Source organism: Natator depressus, chromosome 1, assembly GCF_965152275.1.
Source record: "Natator depressus isolate rNatDep1 chromosome 1, rNatDep2.hap1, whole genome shotgun sequence".
In the NCBI taxonomy this organism is placed as follows: domain Eukaryota; kingdom Metazoa; phylum Chordata; order Testudines; family Cheloniidae; genus Natator; species Natator depressus.
Genome location: NC_134234.1, coordinates 222138466 through 222150484, shown reverse-complemented (window position 1 = coordinate 222150484; position 12019 = coordinate 222138466). Strand labels below are relative to the sequence as shown.

Here is a 12019-nt window from a genome sequence, read left to right as displayed (position 1 = left end):
ACCAATGCTCTACAGAATATGGAAAGCTAATATTCTGTGGCCAACTTTCTCATGCCAGAAAACTGAACACCCTTGCCCCACCCACTACCCTGCCCCTTCCCTGAGATCCCGCCCCCTGCTCACTCCATCCCCCTTCCCTTGCTCTTCCCCCACCTGGCTCATGTGCTCATTTTCACTGCAAGGCCCAAACAGGCATATTTATTGTTTTGACAGAGGTACTATGCTAATTTCAGGTTATTTGTTACAGGATTCTAGAGCTGGCAGAAAAATAGTCAAAAAGGGTAATTTTTAAAACCTGAAATTTCACAAAGGTTGTCATGATTGTTTCCCTCCCCTCTTCCCATTTTTCATAACCAGCTCCATGTTTTTTGTTCGCTAAAGTTATTGTAATTTTATCTGTGAAATTAGGACCACACATACAAATACAAATCCATAAAGCACAACCATAGAAATGCACACTTGTCCAGATACCCATATAAATAAATCTGTTGAAACTGACTCCTACACCTATATGCAGATACACACGTGTATTCATGTCTACAACTCTATCATGCACGAACACATATACCTCCACATTATTTAATATTACAATTGTTGTTTAGTGCCTACAGACCACGAGTCTGAAACAAAGTTTATAATGTAGCTAGACAAAGGTTATGAAATGCACACACATATTTTATGTCATCAATTTTTTTGTGCGCAAGCCAGCAAAAGCAAAGAGTTAGGTCGCAAATTTTATTTACACAGGTAAACACACATGCAGCAATACATGCCCCTCCCTACACAAAGCCACACAGTCTCTTACACACATACAATACATGCACGCATACACTTGCCTACACAGAGGCACCCAGCCGGGAAGGGAGGAAGGTGGTCTGGAAGAGAAAAGATGGGGGAAGGTGGAGGGAAAGAGACCAAGGATGAGAGCAGGGTGGGGATGAAAGGGGGTAGTGAAGGAGACTGGGGGGAGGGGTATAAATGTGGGATGGATGGGGATGCGGAGGGAGGCCGAAGGGTATAGGTGCATGAGGATATGGGGTGCACAGAAGTATATAGGGACACAATGGGAGTGCAGCAGCGTATGGAGATGAATGAGGTGCAGAGCTGTGGGGGGTGAGGGACATGGGGGTGGCAACTCTGGGAGATGGAGAGGATGGGTGGGAGAGCACTGTAAGGGGCACAGGGCTGGGATGGGTAGGTGGGAGAGGCAGGGCTGGGATGGGACGGATGCAGTGAGGGAGATGGAGGTGCGGTGGGGTTGGGACAGGGAGGGATGCAGTGAGGGGATTGGGGGTGAAGCCCCATTTCCAGCACTCGGGGATACATACCTCGAACTTCTGGGTGCTAGCGATAGGGCGACAGACCGCAGTTCGCCGCAGGGCACGCGCTGCAGCTTGAGCCCAGCCACAGGAGGAGCATGAGGTGGAGAAGAGGGCCAGCAGCAACAGGAAAGGCGCGTGTCACGACCTCTCAATAGCTGCCTGCTAGGCACGCTAGTTTGTCCCCTGCCCTACCCCAGCCAATGGGAGCTGCACCTGCAGGCGGGGGGGGGAGGGGGAGGGCATCATGCGCACCCCACTGGCTGGCCACCCTATAGGTTAGGAACCGGACATGCCGGCTGCTTCCCGGGATCCGTAGAGGCTAACAGGGAGCCTGCCAGCCCCGCTGCACGGCACCACCAACCAGACAATCAACGGCCGGGTCAGCAGCATTGACTGGAGCCACCAGGATCCCTTTTTGACCAGGTGTTCCGGTCAAAAACTGGACACCTGGTCACCCTAGCTAATAGAGAGCAAGGCACTCAATAACAACACAGTGGTAACACCAAAAACCTGCCCAGTATACCCTAATTCCTCCAGGGATCATGTGGTTTCTTCTTCTGCCAAGGTAACAAAAGCTTATTTTAAAATAATTGAGAAAGTTAAATCATAGAATATCAGGGTTGAAAGGGACCTCAGGAGGTCATCTCGTCCAACCCCCAACTCAAAGCAGGACCAATCCCCAACGTGGTTTACAGAGGTCTTTCCCCAATACACCAACAGCTTTATTTATATATCATTATCATAGCTCAAACAGTGCTAATTACCTGACAAAGAGGGGAAACAAAGATTTTGGGGATATAAAACATTTTTTAAAAAATAAATACACAGTATTTCCATTACTTCTGCCTTTTTTTAAAACTACATCTGCCATGTGATACTTCCTTAAAGTCTCCATGGTAAAAAGCGCCTTAAGATACTGCATATTCAATCTTAAGTTTATTATACATTTTTAAAATGTATAATTTTGTAGCTGAACAAGATGTTTGACGCTGGACTGGAATCAGGACATGAAAGCCTTACCCTTGGAAACCAAAGGTGAAATAGTGGTTGAAAGTGAAATGATTCTGTTGGTCTCATTTCAGTGCACATCATAAAATTGCCTCAAAGTTCAGTTTGAGTCAAAGGACTCTGCTGAAGAGGAATTTGAGATGGAAATAGCATAGGATGTTGTGCTCAGGAATGAGGGATGCTGAAAGAACTACAGATAGAAGCACCTATTACAGTGGCAGTCCCATGTTTTTAACTCAATTTCCTCACTTTTGGGAGCACTAGATATTTTAGTATAATAGATATTTTTATCATGTATATTCATTTATCAGTCACGAAGATTAGAGAGTTTCTGCTATATTTTTACAAACTATTTCACGTAGAACTGAAAGTTCTATTTTTCTTACATAATTACTCTTAAAAAAGCTCTTTAAGCTTGCTCTAAGGAAATACTGTTAATACAATTCAGCTTTATTTTAAGAAACTTAATGAGACTTTTTAAAAAAACATTCCACAAGAAAATAGCAATATTTTTAAAATTAAATTTGATTTTTTTAGATTCAAGTAAAATTTGACTGATTATAATCCTGTATTCTTCGTTTGTATGGTTTTACGTTAAAACCACTGAGGTAACCATTGTTTATTTGTAAATATTCTTTATAAATATATTATTCTTTGTAAACATTTTCTAACAATTTTGCATTCCTGGGCTACTGGTACACAGCTGAGGTGGATGAAGGCACTGTCTGTTCAGCCTGACAATGCACAAAGGCCCCAAAAATATGCAGCCTGTTGTGATTTACTGCTTAACTAGAATCACTAGCATGTAAATGTTCACAAGTCCAGACATTTGGAAATTGCATCTCTGCTGCATCTTTCTGAAATAAAGTGCCCAGAGCACTTCTAGCAAGAGTTGGGGAATTAGCTCCAATTCATGCCCACCTACTCCCTCCCCTGCAATTTCAATTAGCCATGGTATTCTTCCCTTCCTCTTCTGAGTTGTCATGCAGTGTTAACACAGCTATTGACTTTTCACCCCATAGATGGCTCCATTTTAGTAGCTGAAGAAATTTTTAGCTTTTTAAAGACACATCACATAATTATACTGTATCCATAAATTATATGTACACAAGGATAAAAGGTTCTATTGTAAATGTCAGACTTCATATTTTTAACTTTTCAGCAAATCCACAACAACTAATCATCTGACAGACACACATGATTTCATGCTTGAAAGCAGACCCACAATGCTCAAATGCAAAATTAAAAACCCGGGAAACACTTACAAGACAGTTGCTGAAAGTATGTTTTCTTACAATGGCCTCTAAACCCATCTCATTAACACAAACGCTTCCTGAGGGACCATGTAAGTGCATTTCCCTTCAGCCAATAATGTGTTAACTTATTAATTAGAACTGCTGCTGCAGGGTAAAACAAGACAAAATTAATTCAAGAGCTGCCTTAGCAGGCCAACCTATCTCAGTACTCTACTCACAGGAGAGATGTCTGCAATTCAGTTTTGTTTAATTAGTCCCACAAAAAGCAACTGGTTCACTCTGATAAGGAGGATAAGAGCCTCAAAAAACAAAAACACTCCTTCCATAGGCCAATTTCATTTTCAAACTATTGTTTTTCCAATGTGAGAAATGGCTGTTTTAAAGAAGACTGTACATTCCTCTCTCTCGCTTGCAAACCAAGGACATTGAACATCAACTTCTGCACTACCATCCTTCATTCTAACAAACCCATCACTGAAGCAGTCAGGCCAATAAGTCCCGGGGCTGGATGACAATCATATATGATTACTTAAAATTTGCTGTTTGCGTTTTCTTACAAATGGAATCTCATATCACAAATTCAGTGGGAGAGTTTTACTATTTCAATAAATGGAAGGGAAGAAGCATTGCTAACATTGTCACAGGGCCTAATAATCATTTTTTATTCAGAAACTTGCAGGGTTTAGACGGAGCTCCTCTATCCCTCTTTCTAGTAAGCAATAAAACATTCACAAAAAGAAAAGGAGGACTTGTGGCACCTTAGAGACTAACCAATTTATTTGAGCATAAGCTTTCGTGAGCTACAGCTCAATTCATCGGATGCACGATGTAGCTCACGAAAGCTTATGCTTATGCTCAAATAAATTGGTTAGTCTCTAAGGTGCCACAAGTCCTCCTTTTCTTTTTGCGAATACAGACTAACACAGCTGTTACTCTGAAACCTGTCAATAAAACATTGAACATGATCTGTTGGTTTCTCCCTCCTCCTCCTCTCCGACCCTCACTTTCCCCTATCCCCAAAGGAGAAGCCAAGAAAGTGAGAAAGTAAGCTGTCATGGATGCACCATATTATTTATTGTCTTTCGCTGCTGACAAGCACAGTAGCCTGTTTAATTTAAATCCATATATTTTGATTGCTATTTAGTGCAAGAAATAGAAATGGCAGTTAGTCTAGAAGATAAAGAATAGAAACAAAGCAGCATATTTCCTACAATTTCTGGTATGTTCAACAACATCAAGATTTTTCTCTCTTTCACATATTACTACCACATCCTTCCCGCACCACTGTTGCCACACAGGGCAGAAACTCATCTACTTCATTCCTCTCTGCCGTTTGCTGTTGCTTCCATCTGCTCCGTGGTGGAGAGATCAACAGTTATGTCCTCCCTATTAGGGGTTATTCTTAAGGTTTCTCTTCGGCTCCCTCATTTTTTCACAGCAGTTAGTTTCCACATGGGAGTCTGTGCACTGGCATGCAGAGTAGATGCCCCAATTATATCCAGCACTTCCTTCCAATTTCAGTGGATATGAGCTGCTGGTTGGTGATTTCTCAGATCTCTTCATTGGTGATTAAATCTTTCCATCTAATGCCCAGAATCTTTTGTAGACACATTTTCAACAGTGTCTAGTTTTCTGACTAACATTTTGGTAAATCTCCAGCATTTGTGGCCATATGTTAATCCTGAGATTATGTCTGGGTCGAAAATTCTAAAGTTTTTTCTGATGCTGTATATGTTTGATTTCCATATGCTGTGAGTTTAATGAACTGTTCAACTTTCTTGATATCTGTGTCTTCTAATGTGATGTTGCTGCTTGACCTCTGGGTTTTGAGGACGTGTGTGTTAGCATAACTAATTTTGAACCCTGTTTGCATGCTCTTTTTCCGGATTATCTTTGTAGATCTTCAAGGCATTTCCCATCTACCCATGAATTACCAGTGTTTATGTTGCTAATACATTCCTTCAGTATCCAATTTATGGAAATGCTAATTAGAAGATCAACTAGAACACAGCTGTGTTTCATGCTAGTGTCCACTTTGAACCATTGTGCTGCCCAATTGTTCGCTCTTATAGAGTGCTTCGCCTCTCTATACATAATTGTAATGGTATTGGCAACTTTAGATGGGATTCCATAGAACTGAAGAACATTCCACAATATGTCTGTGCAGGCTCTCAAATTCCTTTTGAAAAATCAAAGAAATTGATTTTCTATATTTGTAATGTACACAAACAGTATATTAATTTGAGCTGTGTCTGAACCTCTAATACTTAGAGCTTTATCGATCAGAGACACTGGCTTTTCACATCCAATTTAGGTCATATTGCTTTCTAAATTCATGCCAAACCAAACCTCCATTTCCTTTGACTTGTTTGAAGCTCTTTTCTGGATTAATAGTATTTGGTATTATTACTAAACTCTCTCTCTTTCGTATGAAGTCTCATATTTGATCCTCCTTTCTTGGTAGATTCTTTGCTACAACACATGTATCTGCTGTTACCTTTGTCTTCTGCCTTATATTATGCAAGACTAAAAAGGCTGGAGGCAGATCTTTGTACTCTCATCCGCCTCCTCTGCAAAACTGACCAAATCTGAACAGATTCAGGACATTATATTTGCCAAACTATACAATTTTCGTAAAGCCAGTTGCTTCTGTTTATTGCTTCACTGGTTCTCCAGCTTACACATGAGCAAATATTTTCCCCCATGTAATACCACCATGCGGAAAACAAGCAGAGCGACTAGTAGCATTTTCTAGAGATCACAGATCCTAATTCAAGGGGAAGGAGGGGGTGGAAATTAGACTATTAAAAAATTATATATGAAATGTATTATATGTGATGCCTAGTTATGGATCTGAACACTGAGGTCATTTCTACCAAAGTGTCTGCACCCTGGTTACACAGCAATTAGTTACATGCTATACAAGTTCCGTTTTTTAAAGGGCCATATCCATCTCTACACCCCTTCATATTATACTATGAGTCCTCACTAACATCAGTAATTTAGAAATAAGGTTTGGGTCAGTGATGTTGTCTTTGCCCACCCAGTCTTCTGCTCTCCACTTTTGCAATGTCGTGGTATGTTTTGTATGTGCATGGATTTTAAAAGATGGCCTGCAAAAGAGGAAAAAATTGGATTTGTACCCTTTTTTAGGTCTGTGTGCATTTAAAGAAGGCCTCCCAAGTTTGTTTCCTTTCAAAGGTTGTTTTTTTGTTTTATTTCCTGCCTTTTTTTTTTTTTTTTTTTTTGATGTTAGAAATTCAGATCTTGGCTGAGGAAACTAAGAAAATGGTGACATCAAAAGAGCCAAGCTACTGAAAACTGAATAAACTAATGGTATGTTAACACTGGAAAAAGGTGTATTTTTAAAAACATGACTGGTAACATTAAAAAAACAACCTATTAATGCAGACAAGCCAAACTGTGGTTTAACACATTAGTTGGTCAAGATTAACCCTGGGAAGGAAAATAAGGAAGGAAAACCTTGACCAGTTAACACATTAAAACTACAGCATACTGCATCTATATTATGATTTTTAAATGGGTTAGCTAACATGTTTTAAAAACACACCTGTTTTGCCTAGTGTAGACAAAGGTCTAGAAGACAGAGAAGAAAAAAAAATTTAGAAAGAGCTGCTCTGCTCCTTGAACAAATCTTCCTCTTTTTCCATGATGAACGGGAATTGTAAAAAACACAGCACACCAGACACAGATGCCGACTATATTCTGAATGTTTACAGCTCCCTTATGTGACGAGGGAAAACCAGGTGCTGCAAAGAGTGGAGTACGCTTGTGACTGCTTAAGGCAGGTTATAAGCACCTGGTTCAGAAACAGTTGGGTTTTTTTGTTTTTTATTTTTCTTCAAATAAATACTAATTCCCTCCTAATTCCAACTATCATTTTAAGGTTAGCCAAAGGCAAGTAAGGGGATGAGTTCACTTACAATCTAAAGTTCACATGTGTTGCTGCACAGTAGACCATTAAGAAGAGAGATGCTGAAAACAAGCCTGCAGGAAAGAAATACTGAAAATGCAAAAGTGCCTGCAGGAACAGTGAGGTATCTGTGGAGCTGGAAGGACTGGGAATGATGGATAAGACACAGGGAAACTTGTGTTTGCACGTTAGGAAAGCACATACACACATATCAAATTGGATAGAGGTTAGTATTGATTTTGATCACTGGGTGCTTTAACAATGAACACTTACCATCACCAGATGTCTACATTATGCATAATTTCCCATGGGCCCTACCCAGACTATCTGTTCGAACCCAATGACTCCCACCCCCCACCGCTGCCATCCCCTTATTTTAGTATAGTTAATAAGCTTCTCCTCTTTCTCCCATCCAAATATGAGAGCATAAAACAGGTAATTCAAAAAATAAAGCAAGCTACATATTTACTCTGTTGGGCAAAAACTACAAGCTGGGTTTCAAGTGTGATCAAATCAGCTGTCATGTGTGAGTCTTTTGACAATTATACAAAGCTTGGTCATTTAAAAATTGGATGAGAAATCCACCTCTGGCATGTAACCTGTCGGGTGGCAAGCTGTCATTTTGTGCCCTTCATGTGGTCAGTTTCAGTCAAGATGAAGATTTTTAAGCACCCATCACTTAACTGGATTTAAGACCTCTCCTTTTTCATTAGAAGAGAGCTTTAACATCAATTTTTTTTTTAGCCAAAATTAGACTAACTGGAACATCCTCTGTTCCCTTCTTTGTTAATGATTTATATTAAAAAAAATTATATATCACAGACCCAAATAATTTTATACATCAGTTATTTTGCATTTTAAGGCATTTTACCTGATAATGTCATTTCTGCCCCTTTGCCCACCACTTTGGAGCCATTGGGCAGTCCTGCATTCTTAGAGACAGGAGTATCATCAGCTTCCAATTATTTTCCTTTTTCCCAGGCAACAATTCCAGAGTCATTTCAAAATCCACTTAAACTACAAACCTCATACCCAGCCTGGAATTATCTATACTAGTTAAATTATTTATAATAGTTGAAAAAAAAAAATTGTACGCAGCTGCTGCTATCCCTCAGACAAATGCTAATACAAAAATTCTGGATGAAACACTGAAACAAAGTTTTTTGTCCGTTAAGAGGCAGGTTTCAGGACATATGTGGCATAAGCCACCGAGCCAGCCATGTTGTGGTTTTATCCTCTGCTTTCTGGCAGGAAACCATGGATTACAAATAAATAACACATTAATACAGTGGATGTGTTTTATAAATGCTGCCTGTGTAACTAGCCACAAATTAAAATGAAAGGCCTAGATAGCAGATACTGAGGCTCTTTAAAGGGTCCAGTTATTTGACCATGAATTTATGTTCACACAGGAACAATTGCTAAATCACTAGGATGTCTGACAGAGAGTAACAAAGAAACCTTATTGATAAATAAACCAATTAGAAGCTATCACAGAAGGCTGCAAAAGAAAACGCCAAGACTTAATGTTGGACAGTATGAAGTATTTCCGTAAAACATCTCAGGAATAAGCTACATGGGGTACATTTTCATGGAGGATATCAGCGCACAGACCATCTCATTTGGTAAAGAAAAGCAACATCCTGCAAGCAAGCTAAGAGTGCATTCAGATAGTACCAAGTACGCCTCTACTTGAAAGGTAGCCCTGAATGTACCAGACATAGCTAAATCTATGACCCCCTTAACAGCACTGTTGTAGTAACACAATCAATTTAGCACCCACACATACATCCCTGAAAATGGTCTACCCTGTTCTTGCCATAAGTAACACCTTATCTGACTGAAAGAGAAGAAAAGACTGAAATATTTTCCCCCATGTTGTTTATTTGCTGCATTTGACAGGCCTCTGCTTAGAGACACAACCAGAAGGGCTAGAAATGTTTGTTTTTAGAGAATTGCAAGTTGAGATTCTGCCACATTTACCTGATGCAAGGACCCGGGGCTATCAGAAGAAGACCAAAGAGTGTGAGGCTTGCAATAAAATTGCGAGAGCTGACAGTACTGTCTTTAAGAAGAAATAATCCTTACAGCAAGCAGGGGCAGAAAATCCATTAAAAAAAAAAAAACAACAGGAAAATGTTACTGTAAAACCACATAAATTAACAGGGGTCCCTTTAAGGATCACTTCTTAGAAAAGCTACAAAAGCCTTTCTTCTGAATACAACAGATTAAGAACCATCCCCCAGTTTGAGTATCCATTCAAACCCCACCTGTAGTTTGTTTTTATTTTACTATTAGTTTGTTTGGAGCTTCATGAGTGCTAACATGGCAGTTTGACTGGTTCGAATCAGCTGCTATAGAGCTTATGTATTTATTAAACAGAGTCTGTTGAAAAACCATTGGATTTGCATATAAGTCATATTAAAATTTCTTACCGATGAGTTCCATCCAGGTTTGATTTGTGGATGAAGTTCAGTTTAGCATCTGCCCAATAAAGCTTCCATTCCTCATAATCCAAAGTCAATCCATTTGGCCAGTAAATATCTGTGTTTATTATAACGGAGCGGCTTGAACCATCCATCCCAGCACGTTCTATCTTTGGCACTTCTCCCCAATCTGTCCAATACATGAACCTATAATTTTTTTTAAAAAGAGAAGGATACAGATTATGTTCAAATCTACACTCTAATCACTGGAATTATATTCCAGTCAAGATGAAGGTTTAGTTGCTATTTTTCTAAAAGAGACTGAGTTCTCTTTCTCTGAAGCTATATTCTACAGGGCAATGTACCGACCTTCTGTGAAGCAGAACAAGCGTATCTAGGTTTTGCTTCTGTTTTTAACTAAAATCTCTCAAACATCATTCGATAGTGTAATTTGATATTACTCTTTTCAGGTTCTCTTCCCTCAGACTGCATGAGACATTTGGGGAAATTCTACACACATTATCTATAACCTATCAGCATCAAAATTAATCAGGGAAATTAGACAATGTGCACTGTCATAGAAAATAACTCCTTTAATATGGATCACAGAGAAGAGTGTGGTAGTGTAGGGATTGTGGGGGGACAGAAATTGTATGCAGTGGCAGAAAAATAGATATAATGGAGAGTTGTTTTCTTTCGGGTCTCTGTTTGTTTTTTGTGCTGGGAGAGCACTTCTGGCAGGGAAACTGCTTTTGTGAAAGAATGGATTTAGAGACAGACAACCAGCTGACATGTTTTTAAACCCAATTTAGCCTGTCTATATTGGGTGCCAAATCCAGATTTTAAAAAAAGAAATCACATTAAAGGCTCTAGGCTTTTTTCCTAGAGGAAATCATCTCTAGGCTGCGAAACTCTGTTTTAAAACACATTAACACACGTTAATACATACCTTTTTAAGCACTACTTAGGAAATCGTGTAAACCAGCGGTTCTCAAACTTTTGTACTCGTGACCCCCTTCACACAGAAAGTCTTTGAGTGCAACCCCCCCACATATAAATTAAACACACATTTGTATATATTTAACACCATTATAAATGCTGGAGGCAAAGCAGGGTTTGGGGTGGAAGCTGACAGCTTGTGACGCCCCAGGTAATAACCTTATGACCCCCTGAGGGGTCCCAACCCCCAGTTTGAGAACCCCTAGTGTAAACAAAGACATGTAAAAGCATGTTACCTGGTCATAGTTAACCCTAAGAGGAAACATATGGAAGTTAGATAAGGGAGGGGGGAGAGGGAAAGAGTATAATCAGAAAACTCTGCTCTTTTGCTGATGATAGGAGGAACTAACTCTACTCTTCTGGACTAGTAAAAGGACTTAGGAATAAACACTATTTTGTACGTAAAGGAACAACATATGGGGCAAGAACTTAAACAGGTGGATAAGAAAGCCAGGCAAAACATTGTGTCAACAAGGGAAAACTGCAGCTCTTGGACACTTGTAGCACTCAGAGGCACAATATGTCACTGTATGGTGCCCACATGTGAGAACAGGACATGGCCACCCATGCTTTAAACAAAAACAGACATGCAACATATTTAAGAAACATTTGCAGATGAAGTTCTCCTTGGCAAAGTTTGTTTTATTTATTTATTTCTATAAAGACTCAGGAAATTCCAAGTCATATTTTCTCTTAATCTATGTTTACAGACTCAAATGAGTGTTTAATACAATGTTATATCTACAGACAGACATGCACCACAAGCAACACAAATATTGTCCAATTCAGTCTCACATGATTCACTCTTTAAAAAGGGATTTTTCTACCTTAAACTTACACGCTGCATGGGGGTTTAGAGAGAATGCACAAAATTTCTCTAGACATGAATGAACACCATGAGGGAATGAGTTATCTGTCAAGAAGAAAATAAATCTAATCTTACTTTAGAAAAAGATTACTAAATAGCACCTTTGGCAGGTTATCTGGCCAACCGGCATGGTAAGGTGCAATTAGAAACTTGAAAAAGAAATTCAAGCAGTACTTCTACAAAAAGAAATAAAGCTGATTTAATAG

General features: G+C 39.5%; 1 protein-coding gene across 2 annotated transcripts in view; it reads right to left on the bottom strand.

Moving 5' to 3' along the window:
• Window positions 1–12019, bottom strand: part of LRP6 (LDL receptor related protein 6) — a 194998-nt gene that overhangs the window by 91150 nt on the left and 91829 nt on the right. For both annotated transcript variants that reach the window (XM_074936314.1, XM_074936305.1), the window contains exon 3: window positions 9956–10153. In XM_074936314.1, the coding sequence (XP_074792415.1) occupies window positions 9956–10153 (198 nt within the window). The remainder of the gene's footprint in view (window positions 1–9955; window positions 10154–12019) is intronic.